The 19,589-nt window shown below is 31.6% G+C and overlaps 3 protein-coding genes across 3 annotated transcripts; 2 read left to right on the top strand and 1 right to left on the bottom strand.

Moving 5' to 3' along the window:
• Positions 1 to 916: 916 nt before the first annotated feature.
• Positions 917 to 3,496, bottom strand: LOC106760487 (glycosyltransferase family 92 protein RCOM_0530710). The gene is given in 2 exon segments (XM_022780313.1): positions 917 to 2,051; positions 2,053 to 3,496. Coding segments are annotated over 2 exon segments (1,764 nt in total). The 5' UTR covers positions 2,930 to 3,496; the 3' UTR covers positions 917 to 1,164.
• A 3,314-nt stretch (positions 3,497 to 6,810) lies between these two features.
• Positions 6,811 to 11,132, top strand: LOC106762292 (probable serine/threonine-protein kinase PBL21). The gene is made up of 6 exons (XM_014646118.2): positions 6,811 to 7,210; positions 7,281 to 7,468; positions 7,616 to 7,805; positions 9,592 to 9,983; positions 10,342 to 10,611; positions 10,810 to 11,132. The coding sequence occupies exons 1-5, from the start codon at positions 7,117 to 7,119 to the stop codon at positions 10,600 to 10,602; spliced, it is 1,125 nt and encodes a 374-aa protein (XP_014501604.1). The 5' UTR covers positions 6,811 to 7,116; the 3' UTR covers positions 10,603 to 10,611; positions 10,810 to 11,132.
• Positions 11,133 to 15,822: 4,690 nt separating this feature from the next.
• LOC106759798 (probable serine/threonine-protein kinase PIX13) lies at positions 15,823 to 19,026 on the top strand. The gene is made up of 6 exons (XM_014643139.2): positions 15,823 to 16,125; positions 16,365 to 16,624; positions 17,671 to 17,806; positions 17,899 to 18,035; positions 18,267 to 18,390; positions 18,472 to 19,026. Exons 1-6 carry the CDS (start codon positions 16,056 to 16,058, stop codon positions 18,888 to 18,890), a joined length of 1,146 nt encoding a protein of 381 aa, XP_014498625.1. The 5' UTR covers positions 15,823 to 16,055; the 3' UTR covers positions 18,891 to 19,026.
• The last annotated feature ends 563 nt before the right edge of the window (positions 19,027 to 19,589 follow it).

Raw genomic sequence — 19,589 nt, 5'->3', positions numbered from 1 at the left:
TTTTTAAATTAAAAAAATACAATTCAGTTTTTAATGTCACGTAATAAAAAAATTACACTGTTAACATATCCTTCACAGTGACGTCATCTCAATTTAATAGAAAGATCCTATTTAATTCAATTTTACAAAAATAAAAATTCAATTGATATATCAAAAAGAAAAAAAAGTATTTGAAATTAGCGAAAATAAAAGACAAAACATTAAATATATATATATATATATTATCTTTATTGTTAATAAATTTCTTAACAACTTTATATAATAAATTATTATCATTTTATTGATTTATATATTTGAAATAATTAGTCACGAATTACATATAAGTAATTGTAAAAAATTATTAAAAAAAATATTTTTTAATCTTCATGTTATTTATACTGAGATCAAATCATTTTTTTTTTTGTTTTACATGCATTTTTTTCTAAAATATTCATAGTTGAGTAAGATAAATACTAACTAAATACGAATATTTCTCTCAGTAAAAACTTGAACACTGGCATGTGATGAATTTTAGTTGAAAGCTTGGAACTTAAACTTAAGTTATGAAACGAGATCATGTCAATTTTTTTATTATTTAAATCTTCGAAATCCAAAATTTAGATTCAATTTATACATTTTGATATTTAATTTAATATTTTAATATTTTAGTAAGAGTGTTTTTCAATTTAAATTGAAACCATTTGTTAACTAAAACAACTAACAGACAATAAGAAAGAAAAAACTTGGTATGTACTTATGTTTGATTGATAAGTGTGATTTGAAATTTCAACAACTAATATAAATTGGAGTATGCTATACTGATATTCTGGTTTGTTGATTTTCTGTTTCATATGTTTGATTTGTGTTTCAGATCATAAAACAAGGAAGAAAAGGAAACAAAATTAACCCACAGACCAAAATGAGAGGGAGAGAAAGCATGTCAAAATTGAAGAAAGTGAAAGAAAATGGAACAACGACAGTTCCTCCGAAAATTCCATTCCTCGTATAAAAAAATTGAGGAATAGAAAATGAAAAGTGGAACAACAATGCCACACGAAATATATATACCTCAAACCTTTCTAGTTTTTTTCTGAATGTGACATGTAAACAAAAGGAGGCGATGATTCTGAATAAATTTATCACTGTACCATAAAAGCTATGGTGTTTGTGTCGAAACAGGAATCATCATCGGTTTTGCCATGCCATTCTGTAGCCGTTGGGCGTGAGCAACCGGAACCATTTTCGGGTCAAGAACTTCAACCTCAGGTCTGTAACTTCACAGAATCTTTGTGTCCAATCTTCGGGTTCTATGGGTTTGAATCCCAACCCAGGAGTTCTATCCTTTGAGGTTGGGTTCAACTCTTGTTTCCAATCGACAACATAAGCAGAAACCCTCCTTCGGAACTTGTTCTTGAACTCATCCCATGCTTGATACTTGTAGTGATTCACCAAACCCTCTTCCAAGCTAACCTGCTTCGACACGAACCCTTCCTTTTCGTTCACATAAAAATGGTGTATCACGTTCCTCAAACTGGGGTCCACCGCATCCACCATCACCATTGATTTGTGCCTCTGCTCCGCCCTCATCCGACACGTGTACCCCTGCGTCACACCTTCCTCTGGGTGTCTTCGTTGACCCGAAGGCCCAAATTCCAAACATTTCATCGACACTTGTCCCACCTTGTTCCTTGTTCCTTCTTCTAATGGCTGTTTGTGTGGTAGCAATGATTTTAACGAAGGGTTGCTTTCATGTCCCCAAGAGGGAGAAAACACGAACTCGTCAACATCCACGTACATAATCCATTTACACAGTGCCTTTGATTTGGAGTACACGACACTGTGGGAAAACCCGGCTTCTTGAGTCTTTGGCCAGATCCAAAACACAGTGCTAATGTTGTACCCTTCTTGTCGGAGCTCCCTGATCAAACTGTACAAATCATCATCGCTTCCATTGTCGTATAAGATGAAATTATCCACACCAACTTTCGAATGATACATAACCCATTCTCGTAAGAATTTTGCCACGTTGTGAACCATGGTGCAGGCACATAAGACATATTTGGGTTGTGCCTGCACCGAGTCTCCTTGTGCAGGCGTCGAGCTTGGGCTTAGAGCTAGGAATGTAATACGCCACCGAAGGGACAACGGTATTTTCCGCAACGATCTCAAGGGAGATTCCGATTCTCTGGGGCAACCCATAATAAGAATCTAAAATCGGCTCAAAGTCTGGGTGGGGGCAACGAAACACTTCTTGGACGGAGCTCGTGACGGCGGTACGAACTCCATTTCCAAAGTCAAAAACGCAGCGGAGTTCCCCCGGAGACCTGTCGTATCCATTGCGATGGTTAACCCCTTTGGCGAAAACAACAACATCATTTTCCGTGGAGAAAGACTCGAACACGAGAAAGTTCCACTTCATGAGTTGAGGCATTGGTTTCAGCAACTCCGTCTCTGATGTTCCCGTCACAAGCGTCGGCTGGGAGAACATGCGATGTCGCCGGACGGATTCCGGCATGTCGCACTTGAAGGTGGGGCGATTGGTGTAAGGTAAGACGCCGGAGAATCTGGCCAAAGACCTGGCCTTGTTGGGGAAGAGGCAATGATATTGGTGGGAGGAGGAGAAAGGCGTGCTTACGACAACGATGACGAGAATCTCCCAATCGGGGATGAGAACGGAGACGGTGGATAAGGAGTCCTTGACAGAGGATACACGACGTGTTTGGCGGGTGAGTTGGCTAACGTTGTTACTCTCGACGACATTCTTGTTGTTGCTGTTGGCGGTGGTGTTAAGAAGGAATGCATTTTTGAAGGCTTTTAAATTTGCTTTTGGGATGTCGGAGTAAGGTTGCCAAGTGGAAATGGCATTGCGAGAGAAATAAAGAGAGAACGAAGCGAAGGTGATAATGGAGAGTATGGAGACAATGAAGGTGGTGCGGGGTCTCCGCCGCATGATTTCCCCAAGGAAAGATAACAAGGACGACGACGACGACAAGTTGTTGGTGAAAGTTGGATTGTTAATATTGTGGTCGAAATGGGACGGGAGCAAAAGTTGCGGTGGAAAAAGGAAGAGCAATTTGAGGTGGGAGAATGGTATTGGAAAAGAGAAAGCTTTTTCATTTTCTTTATTAAGAATCATGTTATCCTATGAGGTGACAAGCTTTTGAGTGTTTGTTATAAATAGTCGAGGTCCCTTTTGTATATATAGGAACTATACAGAGGGAAATATACATTTGCGTCTGAAACTGAAAACTAGGGATGAAAGAAAGATGGTGGGAAGAAAGTGATAGAGGGTGTACATGTTGTGTTCTGGGGAGAAAGACAGAAATGGAAGAGACAGAGATGATGTTATGGTCGAAAGATGTTTGTGTTGTAGGGGACGATGCAGTTGAAGGCATGGCATGTGGAGGTCAAAATGGCCAACCACAAGGGTAATAGTAAACTTAATCCTTGTTCTTCACGTTGTTGCGAACTTCTTGCGCACAGAATGCGCGACATGTCGTTTTGACCTTTTTCAAATATTGAAAGATATTGACCACCATTGATCTTTAATTTCAGCTAAATTTTATATCAATACCATTCAATTTTTCTATCCCGTTTCATAAAACCTCATACTTTTCTTTTTTATTTTATTTTATGTTCTTTAAACTATTTTATATTTTAATTAAAAAAATTTAGTTTTATTAGAATGGTGTGAGTGTAAAGTAAAAATGTATGAATTTTAAGTTACAAATATAACATTTGTAAATCTGTAAAATCTAAAATATATGAATTAATTTACGAAAAGAAAAAGCAGAGTATTAATTGCATATTTTAAAAGACGTCCATCGATAAACTTTTTATCTATAAAAAGGCATATGTAAACTCCATCATATCTCACTGAGGTAATTAAGTTCATAAATAAATAAAGCAATTCAATGTAAATATTCCTAAAAGCATATTTATTGTAGGGGTCGTATACTAAGTCTCACAATTAGTCTTACATACCTTCAACCGAAGTCATACGAACATTAAAATTTAAAATAAGATAGAGTCATACGAATAATACGTTATTTTTGTATCTTGAAAATGTATTGTTTTTTCAATTACCAAATAAAACATTAGAAAAAATATGACTGTTGAAAGAAGTTTCAGAAGTTTTTTCAATATATATATATTAGCATGAAAGTTAAGACCTTGAATTTTAAACGGTGAGTCATAAAAGTAGAGAGTTATATTTACAAATAAAAACAATTTATGTTTCAAATAAGTATTTAATAATATTAAATATTTTTAGCTTTAATTGTAGATAATACACAATTAAATACCAAATTGTATTAATCACTCCTAAATAAGAACATGCACATAATTTTGTTTTCATGGCATACTTATATCTTATAATATTAAAATATTAATTACAATTATTAGCTTTTAAACGATACATCTCTTATACTATTGACCTTCAGAAAACCTTAATGTAATATGTATAGTTAAATTAATCTTATCAAATTTGTACTTATATTGTTTGAAAATTAATATAATTAATTTTACATAATTTTTAAGTTGGTCAAATTTATCAATTTGTTGCAACATTGTATTTTTGTGTAAATAATGTCTAAAAGTGAACAATATTCTAAAACGGACCTTCCATATTTCTATCTGTTCGGTCACACTCTCGTAGAAAAATCTCTTATTTGATTATTTATTACATGATAGTAGTTAAAGATTACATACACTTTATGTTATTTTCATATTTATATATTTTGTATGTTATATAAAGTTTTAAATTTTTTTCTTTGAGTTTGGCTCTAAAGATACATTGGATTTTTCTTGGTTTGATATATATATATATATATAAAAGATTTTCACTTTGTAACACAATTGTTTCATGTAACATAAAAAATATCTCATAGCATTAAACGGCATATTCGTAATTTTCAAGTTTAATTTTCTCTTGTAAATGTATCTTATTGAATAAAATAATCAAATATTAAATGTATATACACTTTTTGTATCGACGTTTTCTTAGTTCATCACATTAGAGTAAATTTTCGACTGTTTGAATGAAACAAATTAGCAATGAATTGAAGTTAATTGCATGAACTTAATTATTTTGAACACAATTAAACCAAGTTATTATTTTTATTTAATTTAAAAAAATTAATTACTCATAGCAAAACTACTCGAATTACAATTAAAAAAAATTAAAAGTATGTTTTTAAATAATATATTTATCAATGATAGTTTAAACAATTTTCTAGAGTCGTCAAAACTCGGCTCACAACAGGTTCGGACCGGGTTGGGTTTGAAAAAATTGAATTTTTTTTATGCGGGTTAGATTTCAACCCTGCTCATTTAAACCCGGCTCATGCGAGTTGAAATCCGTGGTGGGGCAGGTTGGCCCGTCAATCCCCCTACCAAATTTCATTTTTTTAATTTATTATTTTATTTATGAAACTCTAAAAATTAAATACTCTCTTCACCTGTGTATACCAAAAACTTCTGCACTGAAATTTTTCAAGAAACAAGTTTTTTTGTATGTTTTTTGTGTTTGTTTTTGGATGACATTTGAATTATATTGTACTTTTTATTATTATTTTGAATTGTCTTCGGTTTAACATCATTTTTTAGAGTGAAATTTGTTTACATTTGAATATAGAAATTTTGTAATTTTTTTATTTTAAAAAAATTCTAATTAAATGGGCTAGTGAGCCAACCAGTTTACCCACCAACCTGTGGTGGTTCGAATGGTTCAAATTTTTCTGACTTGCTATTAAATGAACCAGGTTGAATTGACTTATTAAGTGATCAACCCGTAATAGTCCGGACCGGATCGAACTTTTGACAGCTCTACAATTTTCAATGTAAACCATTGTAAAATATTTGAAAATAGTTTAATTTTGTTCCCTTAACTTAAATCATAATATAACTTAATTCATCCACTTAATAAAATACACCGCATCATTTTATAGTTCATTTAAAGTTTCATTCAATTTAATTACGTTATAACTTGCCAATATTATTTAATCCGAGTTTTACATAATAAAAAGATATTGTCTATTTTAAATATTTACGTCAAACTTTATGAAAGAGAAAATAATTCGTACGTATTACAATTCAACCATCCAGCTGTATTTATATTATTATTATTATTGTCCTTGTCACTCGTCAGAACATTATTATTATTATGCATATTATTATTCCAAATTATATTTCTAAACTAAAAGAAAAATAGATTTATTCAAACCAATAGAAAAAGGTAAGTTTACATTTTCATATACGTTTAAAAAATCTAAAATTTACATAATAAAAAAATATTATTTTAAAATCTCCAACGAATTCAACCACCAACATTTTGAAAACGGTGGAAAGTTAACGGGGTTATTTGAAATGGTTTTCCAGGGAGTAACGGACTAGTAGTAGACGCGGCGTTAAAAGTTAAACAGAGAGAAGAGCTTTTTGTAACGGTTAGATAGGGATTGGTGAAAGCAAAAGACTGCAAAACGAACGGAACAGCGAGGGTGAAAATGTAAAAAACAAAGGAAACGATGATGACTGGGACCGTAACGTTTATAAATGCGCACTAGATTGAAAGAGAAGGGTTGAGTTGAGAGCGACTCGCAGCAATCACGCGGAGACATAAATGCAACCAAAGTGGAACTCGAATAATTCAAAACCTAAAACAAAATAAAAACGAAAACACTTATTATATTTATTTTTCCTTAATACTAATATAAATTCAAAAATCCAACTTGGAAATTAATAAAAAGAAAAATAAAATTAAAAAAAAAAGCTATCCACTAATTTAGATACAGTGTTCCATCTAGTTCCAGAAGAAGGCTGAACTAGCAGACAAAGTAAAACCATATTCAGATTGTTTCATACGCATCTTAAATTTTATCTTCCAGAAACGGCATTTTGCATTCTCTTTGAATTTTGCGGATCTTGTTATTATTTTTATTCTTATTTAATAGATTTAATATTTAATATTACTATACTTTCCATAATTATTATTATTTTGGGGACTGGGCTCAGTGATCCCTAGAGAGGGGAATCGGAAATGCAGAACATCCTCTCTCTGATTCACTCCTTCGGATCTTGTTTCTTCTTAATTGCTGTTATTTGTTATTCAGTTTAAACGAAATTGAGTTCTCTGTAGCTATGAGTTGTTTTTCGTGCTTTGTTTCTCGCCGGAAAGATGTGAGGAGGGTTGAAATTGACAATGGCACTCGATCTGCTACTGCTGCTTCCTCGGGTTCGTTACGAGACTTTTTTTTTTTTTTTTAGTTTAATTTGTTAAATATTTTGTTTAATTTGAATTGCAGAGGGTGAAAGGAAGAGAGAATCGTCAGAGGCAAAGGGGAAGAGTGTGAGTAGTGGTAAAGGAAGTACCGCAGCGGCTAGTTTTGGTTTCCGCGAACTCGCTGCGGCGACGAGGGGTTTCAAGGAAGTGAACTTAATTGGGGAAGGTGGTTTTGGAAGGGTTTACAAAGGTCGACTTTCAACGGGCGAGGCAAGTTTTATTTTTGCTATTTTCGGTATTTTTTTCAAATTTTTTTTTAATGTTAGTTTCTGATTGTTGGTTTGGGGCATTTGGATATTTCGGTTGTTGTCTCGTGATAATGATTTTTTTTTTTTTTAACTAAAAAAATTTGCGCAGCTTGTTGCCGTGAAACAATTGAGCCATGATGGTCGACAAGGTTTTCAGGAATTCGTGACAGAGGTTCTTATGTTGAGCTTGCTGCACCATTCTAATCTTGTGAAGTTAATTGGCTACTGCACGGATGGAGATCAGAGGCTTTTGGTTTATGAGTACATGCCCATGGGTTCACTGGAAGATCATCTTTTTGGTAAACTTATTATTGCTTCTTTTTGGTAGCCACGAGTGGCGTACTTTCGGCATTTAGAAGTTGCTTTCTTGTGTCATGTTATCTAGTTCATTAATTTGTATTGTATGTATCCTACATTACAACTTTGACTGCGGGAAGTAATACAAGCTTAATGTGTGTTTGGATGCGCGTTCTACACCTATGTACTCGTGTGTTTCTGAAGCATAACAAGGTTGTTTCTTCGGCTTTTCAAGAATTTGATGCTAAAGTATCAACTCATACATGTTCAAAACGCCACACTAAACATGCTGTTAAATTTTCTGGATAGGTTCTTAAATTTTGGATTTTTCCTGTATTTGTTAGTCAAGAATCTATGCGACTATGCAAAATTGCACATCTTGTTCTTACTGAGATAAGGGTTGTTCATTTGTGTTAGCATTACGAGATGATTTTTAACCTTAGGTATATCTCATTTGTTTTCTGTTGATACTTTATTGCTATTAACTCCATGCTAGTATTTCCAGCTTTTGTCGACTTCACTACATCACGACAGAGTCCATTCTTTGCTTTCTAGTCATTGACTACATAACGACAGAGTCTCTGACTTATTTTGTATTTATGCAAATATATGAATGAGCATAAGCCTTATGAATAAAAGGCTTTTGCTCCCTCTAAAGGAGGGTGTTAGTTGTTTTCTTGTTCTGGGATTTAACTATTTTAGTGTAGGGGCTACAAGCAGCTTCTGGAGAGTGTCATAATAGTTTCATTATGGCGTTGTGGAATTCTTGATAACTTTGATCACAACTCCGTCCACTATGGGTGTTGTGGTTGTGGCAAGTGTCCTATATCCTCTTGTCATCTCTGACGAGTCACCAACCAATTGATCCTGTATTGGCAAACACACTCTACTGCATCAGATAGGAAATAGCAGTAGAGAATTTGACTTCTATTTGATGCAAAAGGGTGTAGTGTTGCAGGTTTGAAGAAGTGGAATGCAAAAGAGCTCGTGTGCTTTAGTGCCTGTGATTTTGAAGCAGCACTGGAAAACAAACTTTACCCCTTTTTTGGGTTTTAATATTTTTTTTTGTCTTTCCGACACCCCTTTTTGCTTTATTAGGTTGACCCTTCTCCCATTTGAACAAGCTGGCAAAAGCAAGTCTTTGATTTGTATCGGATTTTAATGTTAGTGATATTGGCAATGGATTTTGATTATTGATTATGATCATGTCTTCAAAATTGACTATTTTTAGTATTTATGTGTATGATATAAATTATGCATATTATTTTTTAGACTTTGCAATAGTGATCATCTTCCTTCCTGGTATTCTGCTTTAGAAAATTTTGGAGTTGGCCGTTATGTGCTGCTATCCAGGGTTGACTACTTCAAATTTTGAACTTTTTGGTTAATATTATGACAGTGGTATGCAAACACAACTCAGATTTTTATATTTCAACTGCTATTTGCCCTATAGCAGATTAATGGTTTTCTGCAATCTGCAATCGGTAGCATACCTGTTTTTTCAGCAGAGGTAGTTTTGTGCTTGAATTATTCTGTATGTACTAAAAGAGATCACGGTTATTTTTATTAAGTAGGTCAAGAGGTGGTAAATTTAAGATAATAGATATCTTGGCCTAAATGTGAAGTTATGAAAAAGATCGGTTTATTTTGATTAGGTTGCATGGTTATGAAGTCCTCTTGAAATATATCACTAAATTAATGTTTCCTTTATGTTATGTTTACCTCTCCTACTTTAGATGATTAAATATACTATTACTAATCAGGTTATAACTTTATTCCTCCTTTCAGATCCGACCCAAGACAAAGAACCTCTAAGTTGGAGTTCTCGAATGAAGATTGCTGTCGGAGCTGCTCGTGGCCTCGAGTATCTCCATTGTAAAGCAGATCCACCTGTTATTTACAGAGACTTGAAATCTGCTAACATCTTGTTAGATAATGAATTCAATCCAAAACTATCAGATTTTGGGCTTGCTAAACTTGGACCTGTTGGAGACAATACCCATGTTTCAACCAGAGTGATGGGAACATATGGCTACTGTGCACCTGAGTATGCCATGAGCGGCAAATTAACTCTTAAATCTGATATCTACAGCTTTGGTGTGGTTTTGTTGGAGTTGATCACTGGACGTAGAGCAATAGATACCAGTAGAAAGCCAGGAGAGCAAAACTTGGTTTCGTGGGTAAGTGTTTAATTTGTACAGTTTCTATAAAAGGAAATTCCCCTTTTAAGTTAAGCGTGTAAATTTTTCTTAGCTTTGCATGTAAGTGGTTCCTTTTAAGATTTTAATATTTTCTCTACGTACTGAGAACCATCACATCATTTTATATGGAAAAGTGTGCAAAAACTAGTAAGTAGATCATGTCTCATTGTGAAAACTATAACGTGTGATCATAAGATGTTTCTTCATCAATTATAATAAATCATTGGGATTAACTGACAAGTCAAATGTTTTTTTTATGTTTTTGTGGATGACTTTATTGAAATGAATCTTCTTCACATATAGGTTTACTTCTTACACTTGGTATTTTTTTGTCCAGTCTCGTCCATATTTTAGTGACCGGAGAAAGTTTGTGCATATGGTTGACCCTCTTTTACAAGGCAACTTCCCCTTGCGGTGTTTGCATCAGGCAATTGCTATAACTGCCATGTGTCTCCAGGAGCAACCAAAATTCCGTCCACTTATTGGTGATATTGTAGTTGCACTGGAATACCTAGCTTCTCAGAGTATTACTGAAGTGCATAGACATGGTGGGCGCAGCTCACCGCAACAACCATCTTCGGAAATGGACAGAAATTAATATTGACAGGTATCTGATTCTAGCCTGCCTACAGATTTCCTTAGCGGTTTGGTCAGCGTAAACTACCAACTTGGCTATTTTAAGTGTTGTGTTATTGCTTCAATGAACTTATTTGGCATAGCAGTAGTAAAGATAAACTTGGTGATATAGTATTAGTGAACATGTGAATCTATTTAATTAGAATGCGTATGATTTGTTGTTGTTTAGGCTTAAACATCCTCGAGTCACCTCTGACACGCATCTTGTCTTTTCAACCAAGTGAGAAAGGGTGGAGGTGAAGAGTGTTTTTACTTGTTGCTTTTGGAGGTGAAGGTATAAAATGAAGGGTATTTATTTTTTATATATTTTAGTTGATAGAGAGGGAATATTAATGCTTCCAAAATCTTCTTTATTCTTTGGTGTTGTTTAAGTATATAGATTAGCTTGTACATATGTTCGTCTACGATCCTTCTTTCTGTCTGTTGTGAAAGAACACCACTTGTATGTTTAAAAGTGCACCTTTTTGTTATAATGGACAAGTGATTACCCAACTTACTTATATAAATTTTAAAACTAGAGAGACCTTTCTGCTATCTATTATAATATAAAAAATACTAACAAATTTATTTTATTATTCCTTTTATTTTATTGATAAATGGTTTAAAGATTACTCCTTCAATTATTTTTATTTTTTATTTATATTTATTTTTTGTGTAAGGTATATATGAAAATTATTTTATTTATATATATTTTGTTATCACACTTGAAGATTTTTTTATCTATTTATTTTACTTTTGAAACGACTTTTTATTCTTAATTTTATTTTTTGTAATTTTTAATTAATTAGTCATTTAATAAGTTATTAAAGAATAATTTATAGTTAAAATATTTTTTTATATTATTATTTTCATTTTTAGTTTTATCTTTTTATGATTTATAATTATTTAATATTAATAAAATTAAATTTAGAGAACTCCTTATTTTATTTTCATTTCTTAAAACAATTTTATTTTAAAATTTGTTTATATATATATATATATATATATATATATATATATATATATATATAATTCATGTTATGAATTCTTAAAATTATTTTAAAATTTGTTAAATTTTAACATAAATAAATAAATATTTATTTTAACGTGTATCTTTAAAGACATTTTTATTATTAGTAAAAAATTATAATGTATTATATTTATTATGAAATAGTAATTTATATTTAAAATATTTACTCATTTGTTTTTCTCATTCTTAATTTTATTTATTTAAATACTTTTATTATTTTGTCTCTTTCAATTAAATAACACACTCTAGAAAATTAAAAATGAAAATTGTTTTCTGATAACCGCGTTTTCAAACCACCAACTTTACCTTAATAATAAAATTTTATTTAAATAGTTAAATCTTACAGGAGATCGATTCGATTTAATCTGATTTGATTTTATCTTGTTTGAATATGTTGAATGTGTTGGGTATGACTGACTTAATCTTTTATAACTTAAGCAAACTCATCTTGAGTTTATATTTTCAAAATTTAAAATTTAGAAATATAGATTTAGATCTAAACATATATATTAAAATAGGTTTAAAATATTAAATTTAAATAACTATAAATTGAGTTAAAGAGTTAAAATTATTTTCGAAAGGTAAAATGAATTCGATAAAGTTTTTCTTCTTCTGCGGCTTGTAGTTCATATTTTAAAGATATTTTTGCTTTTAGCATCAACATTATTATTTGACTTCGATTATATTTTAAAGCAAAATGAAGAAAAGTTGTGTTCTATTATTGTAAGAATATAGTATATAGTACGTCCAAGGAATGCAGAAAGAGATGTCACGTGGGCGATTCCAAGGGTTCACACACACATTCATTCATCACATCTACATGCACGTGATTCTAAATTCAATTCATTAATTTATTCTCAACAATTTCAAAAATACAAATTATATATATATAATAAAAGATAAACTCTCAGTTTTCTTAATCTTAATTAAGCTGAATCGTTTTTCATCTTAAGATCAATATATATATATATAATATGGATAATTATATGCTAATACATATTTTTTACTGATACATAATTATATGCTAATGGATAATTACTATAATATATATATGTTTCATTTAGAATATATTAGCATAACAATGAATATAAAAGAAATATTTATTGATGATACTTTAAATTAATATATTACATCGGTCAAAGTAATTAATTCGAAGTTTATCTCGAGTTAAAATGAATTAGTTTAGTTCAACTCTTATTATCGTACGTGGATTAATTTATTTAAGAATGTTTTATTTTTTTATTTTATATTATCATAATACAATTAAAATGAATTTATTTTAATTAATTTTTTTAATACAATCACATTACTCTCCTACTCCATTAGTTAAAAATATTAATTTAGAATAGATTAAATAAAAAGGTACTCTTTCAACTTCAAATCATTTTGAAGTTTGAAATTTTGTTTATAACTTTATTTTTAGAAAACGTATCGTGAAAGAATTTCTTTTTTTAAATTATATTTAATTTTAATTTTTAAATAATATGAGAGTACCTTAAATGTAATATTTTTCTAGATTTTTTTTCCAACCCTGCATGCATTTACATTGAATTTGCAGAAAATGGAGTTGAAAGGGGCCCAACCCTTTTCCCTTTAGTCTCGAAAGTGAATGAGTCTGTGCAATGTCCCCAACATTCATTGCATATGTTTACTTTCTTAGATCAATTTTCATCATTAACACAAAACTGCACAATGCATGCATTCTTCGATTAATAATTCTATAACACATTTCCATTCATAGTAAAAAATAAAATGATCATAAAAATGTTAATTTTATATTCTTTTCAAAAAAAAAAAGTAAAAAATAAGTAACAATAGTGTTAAATGAATGTAAAAAATTTAGGTGTGTCAAATAATTATTTTTTTTACATTGTTTATTTTTTTTTTTATTATAATCGAATAATGATATCATGACACACTTTTTCATTCATTTAACACCGAATACAATAGTAAAATAGTTATAAAAATATAATTTTTTATATTTTTCAAGAAAAAAGTAAATAATAATAATAAAAAATATTATCAAATAAATATACAGATTTATATGGGTCAAAATATTATTTTTCTAACCCAACCACGATCAAATCATAAGATTCTCCTCTAATTTATCAAATTCAAAAATCTCTCACTTTCACAATCATATACCAACAACGTTTACCACACAGACACCTAATAAATTTGTACACATAAAGTCAATCATTTTATTCTTTACTTTTTTCTTCTTTTATAAACGCAAAAAGTTAACTTTTTTTTAATAATTCAAATATTCTTAAACATGAATTGTGTCAAAAAAACATTTTTTATTGTTTATTTTTGAAGACGATAAATCTTCCAAAAAAACGAGTCCAGCGCAATAACAATAATAGCATTTTATAATATCAACAAAATTAAATCCTAAATTATTTATTGAAGAACGAGAGAGAACTTGGGCAATATGAAATACAAAGAACATATTAAAAATAAAAGCATTTAGTAGAAACTAAAATATTATATTCTTTTAAAAAATTCGCATCGTAGTGTGAAAATGAGAAGACCGTTTAGAGGAAAAGTTCTTGTTCTTACGTTTCTCTTTCAAAGAAGCCAAAGCTCAACAAAATTAATATACCTATTTTCATACTATAACATACTGTATAATTAATAAATAACACATGGGACTACTTTAATTCCGTATGAAAAAAAAAACTAATTTATATATTAATTAAACTAAGAATTATTTGACATATTATTCATTTTTTGGTACATTATGTGTGTATATAAATAACCAAGTCAAGCCTTGACTACATAGTTTAAGAGGTCAAAGGATGTAATTGTTCTAGCTTTTGAGAGGTTCAACGAGCCATTATTATAGATGGCTACTATATTATATAAACTATACCAAGTCTTCAACATATATGCTATTTCTCTTTTACTTTCCTTAATATTTAGACGAATAAGTCAAACATGAAAGATATGTTACACAAACTAATATGTCGAAAATATTTGTTCCCAAAGGTTTCAAAAAGCAAAAATTTAACCTAGTTTTCTATGTATGCCAAGCTCATGTAAGTTAAATATTATATATCTTTAAGTATTTAGATTAAGTTTAAATCTAATTCAATCTAAAAAAAATTCTTTTCATTTTTATGTTATATTTATTTTTTCTGGGTTCTAATAATTGAACGTTCGACTAATCTATAATTTCAGATAAACAAGTTGAAAAACTAAACAATGGAATTATAAAAACAGAATTGACGATTTAAACAATGAAACTATAAAAACAGAATTAACTATTGGAAAAATCTCACGATACACTCTTCTAAGCTCAGGATACACACTTCTAAGTATGTATAGTGAGATTTTTCCAACATTAACATTTAAAGATAGTTATGTTAATAATAAAATACACTATTATTGATACACTCTTCTAAGCTCAGGATACACACTTCTAAGTATGTATAGTGAGATTTTTCCAACATTAACATTTAAGAATAATTATGTTAATAATAAAATACACTATTATTATTCCGATTCTAATGACAATATTAATAAGAAATGTATTCCAAAATTTATAAATACTTATATTTAAATATCGATTAACACGGTAAGATATTTACCGACTTTAACATCGAAGTATTTTTTATACAAACTTTATCATCGAAGTATTTTTTGTAAGTAAATGGAAGAAAAATCTTAACTCGAACTTGAAGATCCGAGACCATTGCAAGAAGAAAACTTAACCTGAACTCACCGAACCAAGAAAAATAGAGTCAAATATAAAAAAATTGTGTGACATGGAATCTAATCGGTATAAGAATTATGGTGGATGTATGATTATGTGTAGTGGATGAAGAGGAAGCAGAAAACATATGCAGAGAAATTATGAATGGTTTGTAGATTTTGTCTCAACGGAATTTGTTTTGAGTGAGTTCATTCGCTCAGTGCATTAAGGATCATGGTGTGAAATGTTAACGCCAAGGCTGACTTTGACGGATTGAACTGCAATTTTTTCTTATTGGAGGTCCCAGATGGTGTTTACCGTGCGTGAGGTTTAATTTGGAAATCTTTCGTTTCACAAACCTGAATTTCTTCCAGTTTGCAAGAACGATTTCAGGTTACACGTGGAAACAAACAAGCCTTAACTGCGAAGTCAATGTGGGACTAGGGAATCATAAACTATTATTTACAAAGCAAAAAATCAATACTAGGAAGACACAAATGTTACATTACATACAAAGAAAAAGTCAAGAACCACACTATTCTCCTTCCTTTCAATTCCCCAATTAAATTTCTCTCCCTCAGCCCTTTCTTTTCAACTTCTCCTCACTTTCGTGGAAAGCCTCATCCTTACTATATCATAAATCCGTAACTTTGTCAACTTCATCTTTCGATCACACAGACTTGTTCCAAAGCTCACCACTGTGTCACTCATGGGAAACTGTTTTCGAAAGACAGATCATGGTAACAACGAAATTCGAACCATCAATAAACTTCCCCCAGGTACATATCATCACCATCCAATATACTCAGTTGTGTGTGTTTCTGTGTTTCAGTGTATCCCTCACATAAATGAAATAAAATAAAGCCTTTCATTATTTTTACTTGCGAGCTATATATAAAAGTTTCTGTTTTCACCCTTTTTTGTTTTCTTAGTATCGTATGTGTTAAACATAGGATTGTTTGTGTGGATTAATGTTATCCCCACATTGGAAATGAAGTCATTAAGTGATTAAATGCAGGGAGATCAGAGAAGAAGGAAACGATGGAAGGAAGAAAGGAAGAGGATTTGAGGAAACTCATAAATTACACGTTGGATGATTTGAAAAGTGCGACAAGAAACTTCAGACCAGACACGGTCCTAGGTGAAGGTGGTTTTGGACGTGTTTTCAAAGGGTGGATTGATAGCAACACGTTCAAACCTTCGAGAGTTGGAGTTGGAATCCCCGTTGCGGTGAAGAAATCTAACCCCGATAGCCTTCAGGGTATGCAAGAATGGATGGTATGTTCCCTTCTAATTCCTCAAGATTCTTGTCACACTGATTTGATTTCGTTATCTTCAATTGTGCTTTTGTGTTTGTGGGTGCGCGCCAAAAGCATAAAGTCTTTGCTTTTTTTCATAATTCGGTCGATCAATGATAATTTATGTCTTTTCCAACTTGCTACATGTTCCACTACATGAATATGCATCGATATTGGATTCTGAGTTGAGTGTATAAAACCAATACATAACCCACCTCAAACTTCGACTATTCCATTTTGGTGACTTCAATTGTGTCTCCACTTTGTTCCAAAACTTCGTATTGGACAAAAATTGCCGGTTAACTTGCCTCCCTTGATCATTGGTGTTAATTTGTCACCGTTGTGTGTATGGATAGAGATGATCCAAGAGATTTGAGTAGTTGGCGTGAGATTGAATATTACATTATTGTGTATAAAAAAGCTCTTAGACAACCATGTAGAGAAAAATTAAGAGACAATCTTGGGGGCAGCTTTCATGTGAACAAAATCTCATACCAAAAGGGTTGAGTCCAGAATTAAATTTGAATTTCTGTTAAATAAAAAGTGTTTGTATTTAGATGTGTTTTTAAATAAAGTTGTATGTAAAAGAGTGTGAGTAAAACAGAAAATTCCCAGACATAGTTAATAACAAGAGATATCTTAAAAAAGTAATAAAGCTTATCCTGAAGGGGTTTGGATTTTAGCTAAATCTATTTAGTGATTTTGGTTCCAAGTAGTCTGCCATTGCAAGAATTGGTCCATATGTATATCCAAATGTCGGTGTCAAGAGAAGAGACCATATATATACTAAGGGGGTCAAGTCAACTTTTGTAGGGCTGCAATATTTTACTCACACATGCCACATGCTGATCAATGTTTAATATTTCAGAAAGCATTAATGTTCAATTTTTTTCTGAAAGAGTACCACTGTAATTCATAACTAATCTCCAATGTACTTCATATTTGGTAATAAAGAATCTACTGTCAATGTTATGAGTTTTGTAAAACACTGACAAGACCTTATGTATTGATAATATTTGGATGCAGAGTGAAGTGCAATTTTTGGGGAGGCTCTCTCATCCAAACCTAGTTAAACTAATTGGCTACTGCTGGGAGGATAATCAATTCCTGCTGGTGTACGAATACATGCAAAAGGGAAGTCTTGAAAGCCACCTGTTCAGAAGTAAGAAATAACATTAATTGTGGCATAGTAAAACTAAAATACAAAGATATTCGTCTGTTCAAATTACCGTTGTTGCAATGTTGCACTTGCAGAAGGTCCAGAACCACTTTCATGGGATATAAGGCTGAAGATAGCCATAGGAGCTGCCAGAGGCCTAGCTTTCTTGCACACATCAGAGAAAACTGTCATATATAGAGACTTCAAGTCCTCAAACATTTTGCTAGATGGGGTATGTAAATATATATGTATATAGATGTATATCTATGTGTGTGCACTGCTAATTCCCTCCTCATTCAATCAATAATCACAACCTTTTCCCTCTTTTTGTCACATCAAATTACTATCAACATTGATTATTTTTCTTTTTCCTCTTCTACACCAAAGTGTGGTGAGGGGTGAGAAAATTTATCATCCATCATTGACTTAACCTGGTCCCATTGTTGTGTTGCGAATTCATTAGGATTTCAATGCAAAGCTATCAGATTTCGGGCTGGCAAAACTTGGCCCCGCCAATGGTAAATCCCACGTAACCACACGGATCATGGGCACCTATGGTTACGCTGCACCTGAATACATGGCCACAGGTACCCTCGTCAAATGAAAATTATATGTCAAAAAAATGATGATTTGTTGATGAGAGAAAACATGTATATGAAAAATTGCAGGGCACCTGTATGTTAAAAGCGATGTGTACGGATTCGGCGTTGTTCTGCTAGAATTGCTAACGGGCAGAGCAGCTCTGGACACAACCCTACCCACAGATATGCAGAATTTAGTGCAGTGCAGTATGTCATCTCTGAATGACAAAAAGAGACTGCAAAAGATAATGGACCCAAAATTGGACTACCAATATTCACCAAGGGCAGCGTTTCACATAGCCCAAGTTATCATCAAATGTTTAGAATCTGATCACAGAAAACGACCCTCCATGGTGGATGTTTTGGCAACATTAGAAAAAGCACAAAGTATGAAGTACAGACCCAAAGGGAACAAAGCCTCCGCAATTCGTCAAACATCAGACGTGCATCACCCGAATTACCCACGTTCTTCACCGTCACCGCTTCACTACAAAAACAACGATTAGGTTACACACCACAAATCGCCCACTCATTCTCCTTCGCACCACCATATCTTTTCTAAGCACTTGTATTCATAATTTATCTCTTGTACCTCTACAATTTTACATTTCACTACATCAATCTAAAAACCATTCCTTATAATCCATTTTAGTTCTTGCAAATTTAGACTCTGTGCGCTAAAACAAATTAAAACTGCAAAGATTAACAACAGTATTCTTTTAAAATATAAAAACTAAAGAGTAATAAACCATCATATATTATAAATGTCAGATATTTATTATCGATTATCACACCTCTATTCTTCCTCTTTCAGTCATAAATGTTTTCATAGATAGAGTTTCGCTCTCATAATACTTTGATAATCAAATCCAGAACTTTTATTTTTAGAAGCTCGTCCTGAATACCCACAAAACATGTTTTTTTTTTTGTTTTTTTTTCTAATTATCACAATTTAATAATGAAATCACCAATATAGTAATATAGTGCAAGTTTTTTAAAAAAATAAAATAAAACTTCGAGATAAATGGTATGAATGAAACATAACTTTATAAAAAAACTATGTCAGTCTGACAGGACTACGTTGGCCTTACTTACCTCAAGTTATAATTTTTTAAAATTTGTATTAAATTTGATAATTTTAACGTTAAATTGACTTCGATTGATTAAAAAAATTCCTCAAAACACTCCTATATATCAAGTTTAAT

Source organism: Vigna radiata, chromosome 5 (assembly GCF_000741045.1).
Source record: "Vigna radiata var. radiata cultivar VC1973A chromosome 5, Vradiata_ver6, whole genome shotgun sequence".
NCBI classification, from domain to species: Eukaryota; Viridiplantae; Streptophyta; class Magnoliopsida; order Fabales; family Fabaceae; genus Vigna; species Vigna radiata.
The sequence above is the reverse complement of the archived record's forward strand: the minus strand, read 5'-3'. Positions and strand labels throughout refer to the sequence as shown.